At 40.6% G+C, this 23,233-nt stretch overlaps 1 protein-coding gene across 1 annotated transcript in view; it reads left to right on the forward strand.

Moving 5' to 3' along the window:
- Positions 1–23,233, forward strand: part of LOC311290789 (uncharacterized protein) — a 113,812-nt gene that overhangs the window by 70,547 nt on the left and 20,032 nt on the right. The window contains exons 15-29 of the mRNA XM_084409497.1: positions 957–1,127; positions 1,411–1,584; positions 2,823–2,993; positions 6,344–6,517; positions 6,744–6,914; positions 7,246–7,419; positions 7,567–7,731; positions 10,027–10,197; positions 12,631–12,822; positions 12,957–13,127; positions 13,335–13,508; positions 13,585–13,755; positions 22,260–22,433; positions 22,634–22,804; positions 22,970–23,143. Coding sequence (XP_084265623.1) covers positions 957–1,127; positions 1,411–1,584; positions 2,823–2,993; positions 6,344–6,517; positions 6,744–6,914; positions 7,246–7,419; positions 7,567–7,731; positions 10,027–10,197; positions 12,631–12,822; positions 12,957–13,127; positions 13,335–13,508; positions 13,585–13,755; positions 22,260–22,433; positions 22,634–22,804; positions 22,970–23,143 — 2,598 coding nt within the window. The remainder of the gene's footprint in view (positions 1–956; positions 1,128–1,410; positions 1,585–2,822; positions 2,994–6,343; positions 6,518–6,743; positions 6,915–7,245; positions 7,420–7,566; positions 7,732–10,026; positions 10,198–12,630; positions 12,823–12,956; positions 13,128–13,334; positions 13,509–13,584; positions 13,756–22,259; positions 22,434–22,633; positions 22,805–22,969; positions 23,144–23,233) is intronic.

Raw genomic sequence — 23,233 nt, forward strand, 5'->3', positions numbered from 1 at the left:
TTTACAAAAGCCTGTATTCAACTTTGAGATTTGATTTAATTTACTATTATAAATACAAATATTTGTATTTAAAAATATAAATATAAAATCTGCCAGATGTACAAATTTCAGTGTTATTTGCTGGATTTAATTTACAATGCATTATTGTTGTCCACAGAAAGGTGGTAAACAGAGGTTTATGTAAAAGAGATGCTTGTATACCTTTTCTAGTAAGGCCTAAAGAAAAAGTTATGGACAACTTGCTCAAGTACTTCCATGTTCTGCTCATTTCCTTTCAGAAAGGCTCAAGCATTTCCTTTCAGTGCACTTATGTTACAGTCACTCATGAGGACAGATTTTTTTACAGCGAATAATGTTTTGACTTTATCAAGAATCATCACCACCTTTCTTCCCTCTAGCGACAGCCCTGCCCTGAGTTGAAATATTATCGAATGTTTACAAGCCACTGCTTTCTCAAATCAGCTTGGACTAAATTAAAACATGTTCCATTGTGCTGGGACAATTGTGTACTCCATAAATAACTCTCCTATCTCTAAAAAATTCAGATTTTTATGTGGCATTTAAGGAACTAGGTAACCACAGCACATGAAAAATATCACATCACTGGAAATGACTGAGACACATTATTTGAAAACAAAAATATGTAACAGCTCACTGTAAATAGTTAATTAATTGAATTATGGAAAAGATATACATGTAACAGTTTATAAGGCAGATTTGAGTATCCAGATCACCTTGTGTGGATCTGTATCTTAACTCTGAATTTACTGCATGGTGGCTGTGTGTAAAACAGTGATTCTGTTGATGCTGTAAGTGCATAATCATTTCAGGATTTTAGCATCTGATTTATTTGTTTAGGGCTGGAACACCATACATTTTGGTCAACTTCTCATGGTAGTCTTTTTATCTTCATGGTATCTTCATCATTGATGTTGTTCAATTATTATTATTATCAGGCTCAGCAAGTGTGATCTAACAGAAGAAAGCTGTTCAGCTCTGGCTTCAGTTCTCAGTTCAGACTCCAGCATTCTGAAGGATCTTGACCTGAGTAATAATAATCTGCAGGATTCAGGAGTGAAGCTGCTCTCTGATGGACTGAAAAATAACTGTAAACTGGAGAAACTCAGGTGAGATGATGTGCAACACTGGGCCTTTAGTTTGTTTACATATTTAGTCATCAGTTTTTGACTGAAACTAAGTTTAGTTTGCATATTATTTGTACAAATAACAAAATACAGTGTAAAGTGCTTTTTGAAAAAAGTAACTCTGATAGTTTGCTTTGAATTTAAAAAGTAAAACATTATTTTATTCATTGCATGAAAAAAAGTAATCTGACTTACAAGTAAACTATCTTTTCTTGAAATTCTATAATAATAAATTAATCAAGTTACATTTTCATTCCTGTTCTAGACTTTCAAACTGCAGTATCACAAAAGAAGGTTATAAAGCTCTGGCTTCAGCTCTGAGATCAAACCCTTCACACCTGATAGAGCTGGATCTCACAGGAAATGATCCTGGACAATCAGGAGTGAAGGAGCTCGATGATATATTACAGGACCAGAACTGTCAACTCAAGACACTGAGGTGAGACATGATGAAATAATACAAAATAAATGACATACAGGTGAATTAAGAGAAATGTATGCCTCTTTTCCACCATCTAGCCAATCCATTATCCTAGCCTTAACCGTTCTATTCCTTGCCGATCTGGCCCAGCTTGTACGAATGTGATTTAATTTTCCATTGTGGGGCTGATAGCAGAGCTCTTTCGAATGTAATACAACTGCAGTAGTCATTTCCTTGGTAATGCAAGAGTTTACAAATGACATTAGATGTAAATAGGGATCACTTTATGGAGGATGGAGGATTTTAATTTGATTATTTACTTGTTTACTTCAATCAAATAGCGCGCCTTGCCAACCACAGAGAAACTGGTAGCCATGCGACAGACAAGTGTCCAATTCACCCTTCGCCGGGAGTTTGATTGACAGGCTATCTGACCAATCATAATCCACCATCCACTGAATCCGCCATTTTGTCCGCCAAAAAAGCAGTCAGGAGAGTTAATAGATTAACGTCTGTGGATTCGAACTTGAAAAATGGTGTGTACTGACGGCTTTCCGCAGTTGAAACAACATTCCTTCTGATGGTCATTCATGTTTATTTGATGCTATAAAATAACTAGAAGGAAAAGATGATCGGTTCACGAGCAGCTTTAACTGAGGCGCTACTGCTATCTGTCACGAAAGATTAAAGAGCCATAAAATGGTATTTATTGTTTAAATTTCTTTAAAAATTACTAAATTTGAAAGATGAGACTTTGTTTCATATAGAAAGTAACCTGGTCTGTCCTGTCTTGTTGGTATGTTTTCAGTGTCCTCTCTGCTCCATGATGTATTTTTCACTGCTTGAGAACATAATGTGTGGCGTAAGAGTGGCATGGCTTGTCGGATACAGCAACAGTAACTAAAGGGGGCGGGTCTTTGCGAATCGTTAATTCTGAGTGCTGACGTCACTACCCACATTCTACCTGCATGGTTCAGCACAGTTAGCCAATCGTGCTGAGAATTCTAGCCTGAGAACAGTTTCTCTGCTGTGCCACACCAGGATCAATTGGAAATATTACTGGAACGGTTTCTTATTGTTTTTAGAACAGTTTGGCCCAAAAGTAGAAAAGTGGCTGTAAATTCAGAAATGCAGTAAACTGCATAACTTTTTGTTGTTGTCAAAGTTAACAAGGATTAACATTAGACTATTAAAAAAAAAAATACAATGGTTTGTTAAAAACTGAATTAATTCCTGCTTCATCTTCCATTCTACAGGTTTTTGAGTCGTGACGCAGATGAAGCCTGTCAGTATGTGAGAGGAATTGTGGGTGAAAACCCGTTACTTCTGAGAGAACTGAATCTGACTAAACGTGAACTAGGAGACACAGGAGTGAATCAGATCGCTGCTCTACTGCAGGATAAACACTGTAAACTCAACACACTGATGTGAGTATTTTACATTGTTTTATACTTAACAAAGCATCTTTAAAACAATATACTATTTAAAATTACATTTTCAAAATATTGACATTGTAGATTAATCTAAGATTAACTGAGCCATCATAAAGTGATGACTCAGCCGCTTGCATAAAGTGCTTAGACTAGCTTTACAAATTGGTCATCTCATTTGTTTCTTTAAGACTGATCATTTTTTTAAGCGAGTTACATAAAAAGGCAGATTGGTCTAATTCTGAAAATTAAGACTGATTAGCCATAGCTAATTGCTGGTTGACCAGACTAGTTTTAAGACACAGTTTTAACTTAGCAGCTATTTTCATGCAACTGGCCACAGGGCCACAACAGAAACACTTTCATCGGGCCCTATTTTAATAATCTAAGAGAATCGTCTAAAGCAGGGGTTCTCAACTTTTTGCCGCGTCACATCACGCAGCACTACGTCTTTAAAATTGAGCACATTATTCTCTATGAGTGTACACACACCGGCAGCACCATCCGCCAACTGTCAGCGGCGCCCAGCTACGGTGAAGGACCTTGTTCAAAATCCTGTTGCACCACAGAGCGCCATTTACGTAGTTTTAGATTACATTATATTTGTCTCAAATCGTCGTTAATGTATACTGACTTCACCCTGTGCTGCAAGATACATTTAGTTTTACATTCATTTACAGAAATCAGCTGCGTAGATGAAAATGATTGGATTTTCAGGTGTGATTCTCAATTAATTCAGTTAATGTACATCCTGAGGTAAAGTTTTCAGACTGCAGACTCAGCAACGATTGTATTTAGTTTGCATAGTACAATCATAACAGTACAGACATTATCTTAATTTCATAATGTCCTTAAACATACCGGTAACAATATTGCTGGCCATAAACTGAGAAAGTGCGCGTCTGGTGTGCGATACCTCGAGTTGTTCCAGACATGACACAATGCTGCGCTTCTCGTCCAGTGTGCAACCCCCTATACTCTCAGTACTGCCCTTATAAAACCAAATTTAATGTATTCAGTGTCGTATTTTCTCACCACACACTTCTAAGCTTTTGCTTGCACAGGTCTGTCTCCCACATCTGCTTTTCTTTTCACAAAACAATCCATATTACAGTAACGTAATTTGCTACTGCATCTGATCGAACAAATGTTCAGCGTTGTGACATGATTGGTGTTGCGATATTTAAACATAAATTTGCTTTTGGATAATGCATCTTGACTTCAGTGTTTTTGATCATATCATAAGAACAATTAGATAATTAGAAAATAACAAGATTTGTCAATTAGAAAATGAATTATTTATTTTGGGGTAGTCTACACGGCCCACCAGACAGCGCTCCTAGGCTCACTAGGTTGAGAATCACTGGTCTAAAGCGCACAACGCAAGAACACTTAGGGCATGTCCGAATCCACTTTTGCTAGTTTAACGATGGGAAAAATGGTCGGCGTGCCCGGCGCATGGTCTAAAAGGGTTGTCCCTAGTCTATTAATGAGTAATGGGTGTGTTTTGGGCGCAAAGTGCAAAAAAAAAACAATCAGAGTGCAATTTCCCATTTCCTTTAAAAGCCAGTTGCGCTCGCATCATGGCGGATGCGCTATTTAAATGGCGGAATTTGCAAGCGGAAAGACTGAATGCGTCTCCAGAGAGCAAACGGATCTGCTTGTGTATGAGGTTAAAGCACGCAAGCAGACCATCTACGGGACAAGTCAGATTCCACCATATCTTTATGAACACAATATTAATATTTTACATTGTAATCCTTTTATTTTTAATATTTGGCATGTTAGTGTGCTGTTGCTGTTTGTGTGCCCTGTGTGTGTAATAAGCAGAGTGTACGCGCGTTGTGGACCCGCCTATAGGCGCACATTACTAACGCACTCTTTAAATAACAAAAAAATACTGTGCGCTGTATGTCTGAATGAATCACCAGTTTGAATGAATCGATTGAATTGCAATGTATCACTCATTAACAGTTCACAATTTAAAGTATCTTTTTTTTTTTTTTTTTTTTTTTTAAATATCAGTATTCAGCATTTTATGTTTAAAACATCAAAATATTATTTATCGTTTTGATAAATCAGATATCCGATCAGTAAAAACATCAGAGAACTGACCAGGTGTAAACAGGCCCTAAGATTACATCTGGATCAGATTAAGAATGATGATCAAAACATAGATTCCCAAAATCCATCCATCATTAACATTCAGTACACACTTACAATACAATAGTACCGTATAGTTTTACAATACACACTGTTTGTCTAAATGCATGACTTGGTAATCCAGGTAAACCTAGTCGGTTATGTCTTAAGTGAGCGTAAACAGTTGTAAAATCAGATGTAAATCAATATATTGAATCTGTGCATTAGATGACAACTTAATATACCTGTAAATGTACACTTTCCCATATGGCCACGGAGGAGAATCAGAGGGTCACATTCAGCAGACAGACCCCAACACACTGTATTTTTTTATATTTATTTTTTTGTATTTAGCAAAAAAAAAAGTAGGTCTGTCTCTTTTTTTTTTCCTGTGCCACCTCTCCAGATGAATACTACTTTCTACGGAGCCCTTAAAGAGACATGGTGGTAAAAAAAAAAGAGATGGGAGAAAAAAAATTACAAGTCAGTGCTTTTGTGTTCTCTCGCAAATGTTGGTTTTCATCGCAAAACCTTTGCGTTTCCCAGAGAAACTTGCGTTCAAAGTTAGAATTGCATATAAAGTTAGAATTGCGTAAAATAAATTCACAATTGCGTCTTATAAAGTCAGAATTGCGAGATATAAACTCGCAATTGCTGTGCTATAAAGACAGAATTGCGGAATCAGACAGAATTGAGTTTATATCTCACAATTCTGACTTTATAACACAATTGTGACTTTATATCACGCAATTCTGACTCTATATCTCACAATTCTCTGTGTCCTTAATGTTAACCAAACTAAATTAAAAAAATCACTCACTGAAAAACTTTTGTAGCAATATTTAATTCATGCAGACTATGCTGTTTTTTAATTTTATGATTTGATTAAATTTTTGTAGTATTTCTTTACCTTATTTTTTACATGTAGTATTTCCTACCTGAAAAAAAAAACGTCTCTGTTCTGGTGTGTTTGTCTCATTGCTCATGATTTGCTTTAGATTTTACACTGATTGTTTACTTAATTGCATAAGAAGGTTTTACTTACATTTTGCTAGTTTTGCTTTGTTATTGAAATGCATGTTCTTTAAGAAAGTGGGCCCACTCTCTTTGACCATGAAAACCCTTCCGTTACTGTTGACGTGTTTTTTGGCAGAAAAAAACCCTGAAGAGACCTTCCTGTCTTTTTCTTTTTTCTCTCTCTTCAGGCTGAATAATAACAGTATTACAGCAGAAGGTTGTGCTGCTCTGACTTCAGCGTTTAATTCAAACCCTTCAAACCTGATAGAGCTGGATCTGAGTCGAAATAAACTCGGAAACTCTGGAATAAAGAAGATCTGTCCTCTGTTGGAAAATACACAATGCAGATTAGAGAAACTGAAGTGTGTATTAATTTATCCTCATTTCTGCATGATAACAGATTTATATATGTCCATTTGATTAGATTAACTAAAAAAATATGTTTCAGTTATTCATTTCAATTTCAGTTTGAAAACTTTAAAATATTTTATGAAACATTTAGAAATGCAAATGAAGCAGGCGTTGTCAGTAAGGCATTGGTTGCAGTACTTAACATGTATATGTTTTTGCATGTATGTATATGTATAGTCTTTCAGGCTGCAGTATCACTGAAGAAGGATATAAAACTTTGACCTCATCTCTGAAATCAAACTCAAACCTGATAGAGCTGGATCTCAGAGGAAATGATCCTGGACGATCAGGAGTGAAGGAGCTCAATGATTTACTGCGGCTTGAAAGCTGTAAATTAAAGAACATCAGGTGAGAAAAGCCTTTGATTTTTCAAAATAAGCCACAGACATAGAGTCAGAGGTGTGCAGCTAAGCAGATGTGACAAATGGCCAATGCAGAGTTAGAATGGCATGAAAAGGAATTTACAAATTACCAAAACTATGACTTCAACACATTCTACACGTTGCCATATTTTATTGCTTTACTGGATCCATAAGGAGGATGGGAGCTGCAAAAGGCATGACATTCTAACAACATCATTTAAATATATATTTTATACTATCTAAATTAGCTTTTGTCTTTTATCCTTTTTTCTTTTCTTTTTTTCAATTATCAAATCTAAATTTTCTATTTCCTGTAGGTTTTTGAAAAGTGCTGCTGAACAGAAAGCGTGTGACTATCTCACTACAGTTCTGGGTAAAAGTCCAATAAAACTGACAGAACTGGATCTGAGTGCAGATAAATTAAAAGATCTGGATTGGGAGAAGATCTCTACTTTTTTGATGGACTCTCATAGTAAAGTGGAGAAAATGAAGTGAGGGAACATAATTTATACATTATAACTTCTGTTTATTCATTATTAAAGACTGTCAGTCACTTGTGTGATTAGATATGAAGAGCTGTTAATCTGATGTGTGTTGAATATGTACTGAATAATAAATTATGGTGTTTTTGTGTTTAGGCTGAATAATTGTGATCTGACAGTGAAAAGCTGTTCAGTTCTAGCTACTGTTCTCTCCTCTAAAACCATCCTGAAAGAGCTGAACCTGAACAACAGCCGTCTGCTGGACTCTGGAGTCAAAGAGATCTGTGAGGGACTGAAGAAATCAACACTGAAGATTCTTAAGTGAGTTCAGTTCACCATCAGATACACTCAACACCACAGTAATCACAGGGATATTATATATTTACTGAATCTGCTTGCCTCCTGAAGTGCAAAAAAATGGACGAATACCAATTTTTTGGTCAAGCAGTTTAGAGTCCAATTCTCACTATTAACTATTAGCTACAAGTTTTGCCTCAATAAACTCCTAATTACTTCTTATTAATAGTTAGTAAGGTAGTTGTAGACAGTAGCATTTAAGTTTAGGTATGGGTAGGATTATGGGATGTAGAATGAGATCATGCAGAATAAGGCAATAATATGTGCTTTATAAGTACTATTAAACAGCCAATATCCTAGTAATATGCAACTAGTAATTAGCTATTAGTTAATAATGAGAATTGGATACTAAACTACCCTGAACTAACCTTTTTCCCATAACAGTGGTGTTATCTCTAACAAAAACTAAAATGAAAACTTAAAGGATTTTTGTTACTGGTAAGAAAAATTGGGGAAAAAACTAAAATACCTGAATTAAACTGAAAAATATTTTATGACTTTAAAAGTAGACACAAAAACGGCACAAATTAAGTTTAAAGTTAAGTCAAATTGTGTATAGTTTAATTTTATAAACAATATATTATATCAAACATGAATACACAAAAGTGTGTTTAAAGATACAATATGTAAGAATTTTAAGTATCTAAATATCCAAAAACCACTTGCACAGTGTTATATATTTCTTTCAATTGTGTGCTTACATTATCCTAAATGTTTCCAAGAATTTGTAAATTCAGAGATATTCACAATTTTAAATAGTGCCCGTCCCTTGTAACTCGTCGCCTGTCAATGAGGTAATACCCGTGTTATCCCTGGTTTCCGCTCGTACTGCCATAGTAACCATGGCGACAGACGTGCACAACTGCGTTATATCTAGCGGCACGCTCACGCTGTTGTTGTTTAGTTCGAACATTATGGACCATGGCAAGCAGACTTTGGGACAAAAGCAGAAATAAAACGGAAATCAATATCGATGTGGCGTTTTCGAGATGCCGAGAGCTCCACGTCCACGACTAACTTAGACTTGACAGAGCTTCACGAGTCACGACTTGACAGGGACGATAATGGGTCTATAATTTTTATGGTAGGTTTATTTTAACGTATAGAGACAAAATATCAACCAAAATATCCAGAAAAAACACATTATATAAAGGTTATAAATTGATTTGCATTTCAGTAAGTGAAATAAGTATTTGATCCCCAAGCAAAACATGCCTTAGTACTTGGTGGAGAAACCTTTGTTGGCAAGCACAGAGGTAAGACATTTCTTGTAGTTGGTCATCAAGATACAGATTCTGTGGACAGGTGTCCACTGTGTTAGTAGTACTTTCTTAAAGTGACAGGACTAATCTGTGTTTCACATGGGCACATAACCAATTTGTGGGAGGCAGAATTCTTGCTGGTTGGTAGGGGATCAAATACTTATTTCACTCGAACAAATGCTAATCAATTTACAACCTTTATTTATTTATGTGTTTTTCTGAATTTTTTGGTTGATATTCTGTCTCTATCCGTTAAAATAAACCTACCATAAAAATTATAGACCCTTCATTTCTTTGTAAGTGGGGGAACTTACAAAATCAGCAGGGGATCAAATAAATATTTCCCCCACTGTAAACGTGTTTACTGTGTTACATGTAACAGCCTTAATAAAAATGTCATTATCTGTTAATATATTAACCATAAAGTGCAAAAACAAAATGTACTGGGAAGTGGGAAGTAGATGTGCAAGTGTACGGTAATGAACATGCACATAATTGTTGTTGTAGGCTCTTCAAAATGTTTGCAACTTTTTTAAAGAGAGTTTCTGTATTATCAATTTAGATTTTTTTAATTTCCTGGTTAAAATTTGCTGCATTAAAGAGGCATGCTCACTCTGATGTAAACAACCCCAACATGGAGGAGAAGCATAAATGAATGAAGAAGATGGGCTGAATGAATTAGCAAATTCACTCTCTGACAGTGGATTGCGCTGGCGGAACAGCATCTCCGTAAACAAAACTCTGCTTTTTGTTTGACATCTTCCTGACACAGAGAAGGAAGTCAAACAGTATTTAAATGTTTTAATTTTGATACTGTCACATGTCTACTGGGAAGAAAACTTCAAAACTCAAAAAACTAAAACAGACAATTTGTAAATATTGTATTTGATGAACATTTCTATGTGCACTGATCATTCTGATTCAGTTTAAGTTATAATTCATCTGATAATTTAATTTAACACAATGTTACATTTAATTAAAGTTTCATGTTTTGTAGACTTTCAAACTGCAGTATCACAGAAGAAGGTTATAAAGCTCTGGCTTCAGCTCTGAGATCAAACTCACACCTGATAGAGCTGGATCTCAGAGGAAATGATCCTGGACAATCAGGAGTGAAGGAGCTCGATGATGTACAACAGAGTTGGTGGAATCAGCTGAAAACACTGAGGTGAATGTTAAGACAATAAAATGCAATAGTTTTTAGCTGGAAGAGAATTAAACGGTCAAAAAGCAAAAAAATTATAAAAGCTTAGTATTTTAAAGGTCCTTTAGTCATTTCAATGAAAGAAATCTTTATATGGCAGGTAATATCAGTGTACTTCCTCTATCTTCAGCAGTGGTGTAGTCGGGGCCATACGCATATATACGATATATACTTACTTTTTGCCAAGGACTGTTTTCGTATTACGACTTCTAAGGATTAATATTTGCATGTACCCACTTGTTTTGTTCCTTCAAAAGTCCATAAGCTGTTGTCATTTTAGTTGCCCCTTTAACTGTGTGTCCAAAACTGTTGCGTGAACTCACGATTGTTTGTTGTAATTGGTGCATTGGCACTTCTGCCATTCTGCTTGTTCCCGCCCATCATCGACTCACAAGAGAACTCTGCCGTATGAAAATTAACCATAGTTTTACTACAAAAACAAGCAAAAACATGTTATTGTAGTTATTCCATGGTAACCACAAATTAACCATGGTTTTGCTACAAAAACTATAGTTTAACTATGGTATTATTATGGTTATACAAATGGTAATCAATACCCCAAACAGTTAATTTTCATAAGGGAAACTGTCTCAGACTCCCGTCAGTTCCACTCGATGCTTTGAGTGCACCTCTCTCTCTGCATTAAAAACGACATAAGGAAATATGGTGGTGATTGAAGACACTCTGATGCATTGCCAGGTAAAATGAATAAAAAAATAAATATATATTAGGAAAAGCAGAATAAAAAGCACCCCCCAAGTGGTACTGCAGCCATGATGCAAAACGTCTCGGATACGTACAGTATGTAACCCTCGTTCCCTGAAGGAGGGAACGGAAACGTCACTCTGGTGACCAACGAATAGGAATCTCACTAGAGAGGCCAATCTACTTCGAGTGTAACTAAAACGAGCCTATGCACATTGGCATGCGATAATTGAAATCAGCTGCTCTGCCTCACAGCGGGGGTATATAATGAGCAACAGGTGCATCGCATCTTCAGCTTTTCGCTGAGGAGCCGAGCCTGTGACCCGGCCACGCAGTGGGGTACAGCAGTTGTGGCGACGTGGCGTCGCCGTTCCCTCCTTCAAGGAAAGAGGGTTACATACGTAACCGAGATGTTCCCTTTCAGACGAATAGGAATCCCTACCAAAGCGCCACGACTGCTGCCCCCTTTCAGTGCCCTGTGTAAGCCTCCTGATCTCTCTTCCCTAATAGGATGATGGGACAGGGCTTACACAGAGAATGTCATTCACAGCTGTTCCGCATAAACTACTGGATAACACTGGGAAAGCGTGCCCTTTCCACTGGAAAAGGAACGCTGCGGAAGCCACATCCTTTCCCGAAGGAGTTATGTGGAGATATACATATGGACTAACCCTGTAGGGTTGTACTACATATGGAAGTTACTAGGGTGACTATAACCTCGTTAGAGATGGGTTCTCCCAAGGGAAAGACACAGGCTTCCGTTTAGGAGCAACCGTGGAAAAGTACACATATGGGATCCCCTCAGGGTCACACATATGGCACCCAGCCTAGACCCGGTTCTCAAGTTTACAGCGGAATAAAGGCCTGGTGCCGGACACTCCGCCACATCCGGCTACCATGAGTGACGGGACTCAACAGGGTCTGCCCATAGGGGACTCTCTGGAGCAATTTTGGTGCAGCAGGACAATATTGAGCATAGAGTACCTCTCGGTACTTCTACCCGTTTGAGGTGAGAACACAGGAGGATACCGGCTCTGTTGAGTGTCGCCCAGCCCGCAACACTACAAATATCTGTCAGCGAGGCGCCACGTGCCAGCGCCCAGGAGGATTCAACACTTCTTGTAGAGTGAGCTCGCATCCTGAGCGAGCAAGGCACGCCTTGTGCTTGGTAAGCCAAGGTGATGGCATCAACTATCCAGTGGGCCATCCTCTGCTTGGAGACAGCCTTTCCCTTCTGCTGGCCAGACCAAGAGCTGGTCTGAGGTCCGAAGGCTTTATGTTCTGTCCCCGTACAGTCACATAGCGTGGACGGGACAGAGCAAAGCCAGGGCTCGGTCTGTCTCCTCCAGGAGTCGTGATTTGCAGAAATAGCCGCTCACTGATATATATATAATCACTGATATAATCACTGATATAGTGTATTTTCACACTTAATGTAATTCCAAAGCAAAATTTTAATTATAGTCATATAGAACTGTAATGCAGACAACAAACCTAATGCGGAACTACTTCAGCCATGCACTAGGCTACTTGAGAAATAATCTGTCGATCAATTTTTAGAATGCACTGTATTTTTATTTTTAATTATTTATTTTAATATTAAACATATGTTACCAGTGAACAACAACATGAAAACACTTTTTTAATGGTGGTTTAGGCAGGGTACAGAATAGTAAACCACTTTTTTGTTAGGACTACAAGACTGGTCTTCAAGTTTTTGGGTCCTGCTGCGGATGAAGCCTGTCTTTATGTGAGTGGAATAGTGGGTGAAAACCCGTTACTCCTGAGAGAGGTGAATCTGAGTGAACGTGAACTAGGAGACACACGAGTGAATCAGATCGCTGCTCTACTGAAGGATAAACACTGTAAACTCAACACACTGATGTGAGTATTGTACATTTAGTATTGTAGATTTAAATTATGTTAAAGACATCTTGTGACAAAAACACAATTCTCAGTTATGTTGGAATCAAGTACTTTGTGTTTGTAAATTCTCCCTTTTCTATTCATCATTTTAGGCTGCGTAAGTGTGGTCTAACAGAGGAAAGCTGTTCAGCTCTCGCTACAGTCCTGAGATCAAACTCCAGTCTGAAAGAGCTTGACATCAGCAACAATAATCTGCAGGATTCAGGAGTGCAGAAACTCCAGAACGGATTAGAAAATACAAACTGCACACTGGAGAGACTCAGGTGAGTTCAATGAACCATTGTTTGTTTTAAATATTAAACTTAAGTTACTCTAGTGAATTAAAGTAACAGGAAAAAAACATGCCTCTGTCAAATTATTTTCTTTACTTACAAGAGAAAAGGCATTTGATGATTTTTATGATATAATTTTTTTAAGTGATTTTAATTGTATTGTATAACTTTTTTATTTTTTAAATCTCTTTTCTGTAGACTTTCAGACTGCAGTATCACAGAAGAAGGTTATAAAGCTCTGGCTTCAGCTCTGAGATCAAACCCTTCACACCTGATAGAGCTGGATCTCAGAGGAAATGATCCTGGACAATCAGGAGTGAAGGAGCTCGATGATTTACTACAGGATCAGAAGTGTCAACTCAAGACACTGAGGTGAGACGTGATGAAATAATACCAAAAATTTATATGAATAATTAACAGAAATGCTATTTCACTAATGGCTTTATAGGTTTTTGAGTCCTGCTGCAGAGGAATCCTGTCATTATGTAAGAAGAATTGTGGGTAAAAACCTGTTACTCCTGAGAGAACTGAATCTGAGTGGACGTGACCTTAAAGACACAGGAGTGAATCAGATCGTTGCTCTACTGCAGGATAAACACTGTAAACTCAACACACTGATGTGAGTATTTCCCTTGGTTTAATACTTAACATGTAAAATATATTTAACTGGTATGGACTAAAACTATCTGTCACGGTTGCTGCTTGTAGGAAGCGCACATGGATGAAGATTCAAATAGCCTTTAATCCAAATATAAACCACAGGAGAACGTCTCGGTTACATATGGTAATCCTCGTTCCCTGAAGGAGGGAACAGAATCGTACGTCATGACAGACGAATAGGAATCTCACTAGAGAGGCCAATCTAATTAGAGTGTAACTAAACGAGCCAATGAACATTGGCATGCAATGATTTGAAGCAGCTGCTCTGCCTCGCAGAGGGTGACCATATGTAACAGAGACGTTCCCTATCAGTTGGTCACTCTCGGCGTACGTCGTGACCGATGAATAGGAATCCCTTCCAAAGCGCCACAGCTGCTGCCCCCTTCCAGTGCCTTGTGCAAGCCTCCTGCCCCTTCTTGCCCGGAAGGACGATAGGAGAGGGCTTACACAGAGAGTGTCTGTCACTGTTGTTCCGTGGTAACCCATACAGTGAGATTTTTGGATAACACTGGGAAAGCGTGCTCTTTCCATTAGGAAGGAGAACGCTGCGGAAGCCACATTCTTCCCCGAAGGAGTTTTGTGGAGATATACATATGGATTTTTTTGTGATATTAATTTCATGTCTTAAAATAGCTTGAATGTAATTATACACCCTTGCCTCATTTACTATACATGGATTCATGAATATGCTAATCAGTCCCGCTTCCACGCTGTGACACAAGCTCAGACCTACCTGATTCACTTGGTCAACTTTACTGTAGTAAATGTGACACAATGGCAAGTGTAAATACTGGTTTAAATAATCCATATACATTTTATCCTGAAACTGATTCAGAAGAAAAGGAAGACCAAATTACATAGGGTCATCTACTAGTTCAGTAGTATTAGTATCAGTGGTAGTTTCAGAATGGTAATGTGTTTTATGTATCGCTCTCTGCAATGTCGGTCACATAACAGTAATTGCTATGATTTGGCTTTGGCTTGAATACGTTATCAAACAGCTAATAATGTGTTGTTAATGTTACACAAACCATGTTCCTGTTCACCATCTCAGAGTCAGACAGCTTTCTTCTTAAAATCAGCATAATAACAAACGCTTTGAATACCATAGAAAGTAGGGATGCACCGAAATGAAAATTCTTGGCCGAAACCGAAAACCGAAAAAGAGGAAACCAAGGCCGAAAACCGAAAACCGAAACACCGAAAGAAATTATGCCAATTATTGTTAGTACCATTGCATTTATGGCTATGACTGTGTACTAAGTTTACTAAAATCAAGGCATTGCAATTGCATAAATTAATATTAAAGTTTCAAAGAATAAATCCATTAAAATTTTATGCAAATATTTATTTAGCATTTGCAAAGTATAAAATTAAATGTTTAACTTGACCCCACTCATGTGTACATTAAATAATAATGTAAAAGCCTACTGGCCTGGAGAAAGGTTTAAAAATGAAATGTTCTCTCATAAAAACAAAGTGCATTTAGGTCAATACTGCCATAGCCCAAAATAATATCTGCAGTTATATGCTCATGGACGTGAGTTGCAAAAACCATAAACAGCTCAGGTAAACCTCTGAGAAATGACGGCTGCTCTGCACACACACGCAAAGGTCTCTCGCTCCCTCTCTCTGCCGCGCGCGCTACGTATGCGCGCTCATGCTCGCTCGCGATTCCGGGAGATTTAAACTAATTTGCGGGCATTAGGGAGCCGGTATCAATACGCGGGAGACTCCCGGAACTTCCGGAAGACTTGGGATGTCTGTGTTTTGAAAATCGCTGTCCGTGGGTCACTCTTAGATATATTTAAATACGTCCACACCGCAGATATGTAATGTTGCTTCAGACAAGCACGTGCAGGTCGCGGTGTCTGCTGTTTGCGTCATCACAACATTTCGGCCGTATTGTTTCGGTGATAAAAGTCTTTCGGCCGAAAACCGAAAATGCACTTTTGGGCCATTTTCGGCCGAAAATTTTCGGTGGCCGAATATTCGGTGCATCCCTAATAGAAAGTCAGTGGAGAAAGGCATGAAGTTCATCATAACATCTTAAAATACATAAGTCATCCGCTATATGTCACCGATGTTTCTTATCAACAGAAAAATACAGTGGGATAAACTGGATCCTCTTGAAACCTCCTGCCCCGTAGCATAGTTAATGATATGCTAAAGCTCCCCATACGCTGACAGGATTGGTTACAGCATGTTTCTGACATAGAGAACAAGGGCAGTTTCAAACCTCGTTTTTGTTTTTGGTAAAGTGTAGTTTTAAAGGGAAAATAATCAGCAGTGGTGTCAAAGCATATTAAAAACACCACACTGAAATATAAAAACTTGATTTTCACCACAGGGGGTCTTTAGGTTACTTTTTGAAGTTCCTACAAACAGCTTCCGCTATAAATTGCTGTAGGCCATTTATGTTTAAATGATTTGTCTGTGTGTGGACATTGCTTATTTTAAATGCATATGTGTACATAGGCCTGTAGCACAGAGCCAATTTCTAAATCTACACAGGTTAACTTCGAGGATAGTTCAAGCAAACTCTGTTTTTTTTTTTCTCAAGAAGGTGGAATGTTTTATAGTGGTTTTCTGCTGTGTTCAGACCAATGTTCCCTCTTAGCCGCGCATAGAAGAAAAAATAAAACGCTGCGCAGAGAACAGACGCACAAGGTGTGTGGAAATTATTGCAGTGCTTTGGTTAACCACCATAGAGTTTGTCTTGCTATAGAGTTAGAATCGATGAATGCGGTTTACAGGTTCCATAGAAAAAGAATGATGTGGTTGTGTGTGAGCGGCAGAGATCCGATCATCCGAATCAGTCTCTTTAGGCATACTTTCATGTTTTCAGACCAAGTAGCTCAATATGAGAGGCAACGTAAAATGCAAAGACGTGAAATAAAACGTCATCATGTTTTAAAGAAGAGTGGCTTGATTGCTGGTAATAATGTATGATGAGCACAGCAAAGTAACAAAACTTAGAGAATTTACAACTACACATGCACCACAGGTGTATTAGTGTGCAAACTCAAAATACATCAGGTACATATAGTACCTCAGAATTTTTAGTGGGTTTCAAAGAAGTGCTGTCAATTGATAAAAAAAATTAACTAGATTAATCACAATTTTTTTTCTGTGATTAATCGTGATTAATCACAATTAAAAACATGTTTTTATACGTTTTTAATATATTTTATAATGTAATAATTTCACAGTTAATCTCCAAATGAATGTAGAAGCAACATAAAGACACTCTATTTAAATTAAGTTTAATGGCATATTTTTATGAATGAAGGCCAGTATTACTGATACTAATACTGCTACTGATGTCTTGATGATGTCTCCCCCAATTTAAAACATTAATTATAGTCATTCTGTTACATTCGGGAGCGTGACAACGAAGTTGTGGACCCCACTTGCAGGCTTTATTAACAAGAAGACCGTAGTCAAACAGCCAGTAGGCCAATCACCAGCAAACTTTAGAGCAAGGAAACAAGAATAACACAGAATGTGAACATAAATATAAAGAGTCACTGATGGGAAACAGGTGTGAGTGTGTGATTAGATCACCTAGATGGGGAATTGTGGGAAATTGTGGGAGTCCATAAGACGACATAAGCCGCTTTCCGACCGGAGGAACCTTTTCACGGTTCCGAGAACTATTGGCTAAAGTACCCGGATGTTGGCGTGTTCGCACCGCAGGAACTAGGAACGATTTTAGTTCTAGGAACTCCATTTGTAGGAACTCATTTAGGTCCTACTTCAGAGTAGGGTCTAAACCAGCACTATAGGAACTATCTGTGACGTTAGTGTACGCTGATTGACCGAACGCACGCGGAACACCAGCACCCGCCATTTTTAAAACAGCTATATGTAAACACACAGATTACCCAGCCAAACATGATTATGTTTATCTGGCCAGCTTGCAACACTGGACATCAACCACACGGCATAGGCTAATAACCTTTTTTCATATACTGTCTACTTTCTATAACAGTTCTATCTAATAAGATATTAAACAGTACTGTTAGACAGATTGCTAACTAATAAACACAGAGAATGCGAGCATTGTTTGCTCTGGCGTTCTCAGCGCCGCCAAAATAAAGGTCCGTCGCGCCGTCAAAATAAAAGTCACCGTGCTTACGTCACTCCCTTACCCCTCCTACCAGTTCCTATGGCCACTTGGCCAGTGCGAACGCAAACAGCAAAACCGAGTTTGGGGGAGAGTAGTTCTTAGAACTGTTTAGAAGTGGACAGTTCCTAGAACTAAGTTCCTAGAACTACTTGGTCGGAAAGCGTCTATTGATGAACACAGACCCAGGACACATGTTACACATTCAACATTAAAGTGTATTGAAAGCTCTCTATTTTTTAAAACATTTATTAGGCTTCAAAAAATATAAAAACTTTTAATTTAAGTGAACTTAAAACAATCATTACATAAACCCATAATAAATATAATATTTACCTGTGCCCTGTGAAATATACAGAAATTTAATAAAGTTATCTAACAGTCTGCACTGCATAAATAATAAATTATCCTTATTAAAGCTACAAAAGTTTTTTAATCAAGAGCAGTGAGTAATTTTCATTGTTACCTTTGTTCTTTGATTAACTCTAATGACACACAGCATTAGTGGCTGCTGTCACTTTAAGATCTGTCGCTGCTGACCGAGACGCGGATCTCACACGCGCCTCATTCTCTTACAACTCCATCCATCCATCCATCTTCTTCCGCTTATCCGGGGCCGGGTCGCGGGGGCAGCAGTCTAAGCAGAGATGCCCAGACTTCCCTCTCCCTAGACACTTTCTCCAGCTCTTCCGGGGGGACACCGAGGCGTTCCCAGGCCAGCCGGGAGACATAGTCTCTCCAGCGTGTCCTAGGTCTTCCCCGGGGTCTCCTCCCAGTGGGATGCGCCCGGAACACCTTCCCGGGAAGGCGTCCAGGAGGCATCCGGAACAGATGCCCGAGCCACCTCAGCTGACCCCTCTCGATGTGGAGGAGCAGCGGCTCTACTCTGAGCTCCTCCCGAGTGACCGAGCTTCTCACCCTATCTCTAAGGGATCGCCCAGCCACCCTGCGGAGAAAGCTCATTTCAGCCGCCTGTATCCGGGATCTTGTCCTTTCGGTCATGACCCAAAGCTCATGACCATAGGTGAGAGTAGGAACGTAGATTGACCGGTAAATCGAGAGCTTCGCCTTGCGGCTCAGCTCTTTCTCCACCACGACAGACCGGTACATCGACCGCATTACTGCAGAAGCTGCACCGATCCGTCTGTCAATCTCCCGTTCCATCCTTCCCTCACTCGTGAACAAAACCCCAAGATACTTAAACTCCTCCACTTGAGGCAGGAACTCTCCACCAACCTGAAGTGGGCAAGCCACCCTTTTCCGACTGAGGACCATGGCCTCGGATTTGGAGTTGCTGATTCTCATCCCAGCCGCTTCACACTCGGCTGCAAACCGTCCCAGTGCATGCTGAAGGTCCTGGTTTGATGAGGCCAACACGACAACATCATTTGCAAAGAGCAGAGACGAAATCGTGTGGTCACCAAATCTGACACCCTCCGGCCCCTGGCTGCGCCTAGAAATTCTGTCCATAAAAATTATGAACAGAACCGGCGACAAAGGGCAGCCCTGCCGGAGTCCAAGTCTGACTTACTGCCGGCAATGCGAACCAAGCTCCTGCTTCGGTCGTACAGGGACCGGACAGCCCTTAGTAAAGGACCCCGGACCACATACTCCCGGAGCACCCTCCACAGGCCGTCGCGAGGGACACAGTCGAATGCCTTCTCCAAATCCACAAAGCACATGTGGACTGGATGGGCAAACTCCCATGAACCCTCCAGCACCCTGTAGAGGGTATAGAGCTGGTCCAGTGTTCCACGGCCCGGACGAAAACCACACTGTTCCTCCTAAATCCGAGGTTCTACTATCGGCCGGATTCTCCTCTCCAGTACCCTGGCATAGACTTTCCCAGGGAGGCTGAGAAGTGTGATCCCCCTGTAGTTGGAACACACCCTCCGGTCCCCCTTCTTAAAAAGAGGGACCACCACCCCGGTCTGCCACCCCAGAGGCACTGTCCCCGACCGCCACGCGATGCTGCAGAGGCGTGTCAGCCAAGACAGCCCCACAACATCCAGAGACTTGAGGTACTCAGGGCGGATCTCATCCACCCCCGGTGCCTTGCCACCGAGGAGTTTCTTGACTACCTCGGTGACTTCAGCTTGGGTGATGGACGAGTCCACCTCTGAGCCCCCAGCCTCTGCTTCCTCAATGGAAGACGTGACGGCGGGATTGAGGAGATCCTCGAAGTATTCCTTCCACCGTCCAACGACATCCCCAGTTGAGGTCAACAGCTCCCCACCTCTACTGTAAACAGCGTTGGTAGGGCACTGCTTCCCTCTCCTGAGGCGCCGGACGGTTTGCCAGAATCTCTTCGAGGCCAGCCGATAGTCCTTCTCCATGGCCTCACCGAACTCCTCCCAGGCCCGAGTTTTTGCCTCCACAACCACCCGGGCTGCAGTTCGCTTGGCCTGTCGGTACCCGTCAGCTGCCTCGGGAGTCCAGCAAGCCAACCAGGCCCGATAGGACTCCTTCTTCAGCTTGACGGCATCCCTTACTTCCGGTGTCCACCACCGGGTTCGGGGATTGCCGCCTCGACAGGCACCGGAGACCTTACGGCCACAGCTCCGAGCGGCCGCTTCGACAATGGAGGTGGAGAACATGGTCCACTCGGACTCAATATCTCCAGCCTCCCTCGGGATCCGGTCGAAGCTCCGCCGGAGGTGGGAGTTGAAGATCTCTCTGACAGGAGATTCGGCCAAACGTTCCCAACAGACCCTCACAGTACACTTGGGTCTGCCGAGTCTGTCCAGCTTCCTCCCCCGCCATCGGATCCAACTCACCACCAGGTGGTGATCAGTTGACAGCTCCGCCCCTCTCTTTACCCGAGTGTCCAAGACATACGGCCGCAGGTCAGATGAAACGACCACAAAGTCGATCATCGACCTACGGCCTAGGGTGTCCTGGTGCCACGTGCACTGATGGACACCCTTATGCTTGAACATGGTGTTTGTTATGGACAAACTGTAACTAGCACAGAAGTCCAATAACTAAACACCGCTCGGGTTCAGATCAGGGGGGCCGTTCCTCCCAATCACACCCCTCCAGGTGTCACTGTCGCTACCCACATGGGCATTGAAGTCCCCCAGTAGAACGACGGAGTCCCCGGTTGGAGCACTTTCCAGCACCCCTCCCAGAGACCCCAAGAAGGCCGGGTACTCTGCACTGCCGTTTGGCCCGTAGGCACACACGACAGTGAGAGACCTATCCCCGACCCGTAGGCGCAGGGAAACGACCCTCTCGTTCACCGGGGTGAACTCCAACACATGGCGGCTGAGCTGGGGGGCTATAAGCAAACCCACACCAGCCCGCCGCCTCTCACCATGGGCAACTCCAGCAGTGGTGAAGAGTCCATCCTCTCTCGAGGAGTGTGGTTCCAGAGCCCAAGCCGTGCGTAGAGGTGATCCCGACTATCTCTAATCGGAACCTCTCAACCTCACGCACAATCTCAGGCTCCTTCCCCACCAGCGAGGTGACGTTCCACGTCCCTAGAGCTAGCTTCCGTGTCCAGGGATCGGGTTTTCGAGGCCCCCGCCTTCGACTGCCGCCCGATCCTCTTAGCACCGGCCCCTTACGGTCCCTCCTGCAGATGGTGAGCCCACGGGAAGGCGGCCCCACGTCGTTCCTTCGGGCTGAGCCCGGCCGGACCCCGTGGGGGGAGGCCCGGCCACCAGGCGCTCGCATACGAGCCCCAACCCCGGGCCAGGCTCCAGGGTGGGGCCCCGGCTGCGCCATACCGGGCGACGTCACGGTCCTCTGTTTAGTTTTCTTCATAAGGGGTTTTTGAACCGCTCTTAGTCTGACCCGTCACCTAGGACCTGTTTGCCTTGGGAGACCCTACCAGGGGCATATAGCCCCGGACAACATAGCTCCTAGGTTCATTCGGGTACTCAAACCCCTCCACCACGTTAAGGTGGCAGTTCAAGGAGGGGCTCTTACAACTCTTTACGTTCATTTAAGACTTTATTCATCTAATTTAAGACTGCTCCTTATATAAATTAATTAGAGTTAATTAAAATAAATTAAAGGGAACATTGGTTCAGACTTAAGTTTTGTTTGATGATTGCTACATTCAGAAAGTGTACTTTCTTGGAGTAGATAAACCAAAAGGGAGTTCATATATCTGACTGCTTGTATTCATTGCCAAAAATGTAGCCATGTGCAGTAATATTGAAAATTGAGGATGCAGCGCATTGTGATATTGAATTGAATCGAATTGTTGACATGATAATCATAATCGATTCGAATCATGAGACCAATGAAGATTCCCACCCCTATTTATAATACACTTGTGTATATATTGTGTAATAACTGTATTCATGTTTTTGTCTTTTCTGTAGACTTTCAGATTGCAGTATCACAGAAGAAGGTTATAAAGCTCTGGCTTCAGCTCTGAGATCAAACCCTTCACACCTGATAGAGCTGGATCTCACAGGAAATGATCCTGGACAATCAGGAGTGAAGGAGCTCAATGATTTACTACAGGATCAGAACTGTTCCTTGAAAACACTGAGGTGAGACATGATCAAAATAAATGATATGCAGGAAAATTATTTATAAAAATATTATGATTTATAAAACAGTATGTCGTTGTTGTACCAAACTTATAGATTTCAAAACTAAAAAAATAGGTTTTTAACAGTATTTTGTACTTTCCATTACATTATAAATGTTGAGAATTTAGTTAATTCCTGCTTCATCTTCCCTTCTACAGGTTTTTGAGTCCTGCTGCAGATGAAGCTTGTCAATATGTGACTGGAATTGTGGGTAAAAACCCGTTACTCCTGAAAGAACTGAATCTGAGTGAACATGAACTAGGAGACACACGAGTGAATCAGATCGCTGCTCTACTGCAGGATAAACACTGTAAACTCAACACACTGATGTGAGTAGTTCCTGTTTTATACTTTAATGTGTAAAATATTTCACATAATTTTGTTGTCATATTTTCAGTACCTTGTTTTTGATTAAAATTATCATTGTTGTTCATTAAAAAAGGTTTTGAGAGAAACTGAAGAATGTTTCCTGTCTTTGTTTTCTCTCTCTTCAGGCTGAATAATAACAATATTACAGCAGAAGGTTGTGCTGCTCTGACTTCAGTGTTTAATTCAAACCCTTCAAACCTGATAGAGCTGGATCTGAGTGAGAATAAACTCGGAAACTCTGGAATAAAGAAGATATGTGTTCTGTTGGAAAATATACAATGCAAAATGGAAAAACTGAAGTGTGTATATTTAAATCTACATTTCTGTATGTTAATATACATTTGTTAATATCCTATTTGAATAGATGAACTTAAAGTTATCTGAAGTTC

Source organism: Rutilus rutilus (assembly GCF_951802725.1).
Source record: "Rutilus rutilus genome assembly, chromosome: 5".
In the NCBI taxonomy this organism is placed as follows: Eukaryota; Metazoa; Chordata; class Actinopteri; order Cypriniformes; family Leuciscidae; genus Rutilus; species Rutilus rutilus.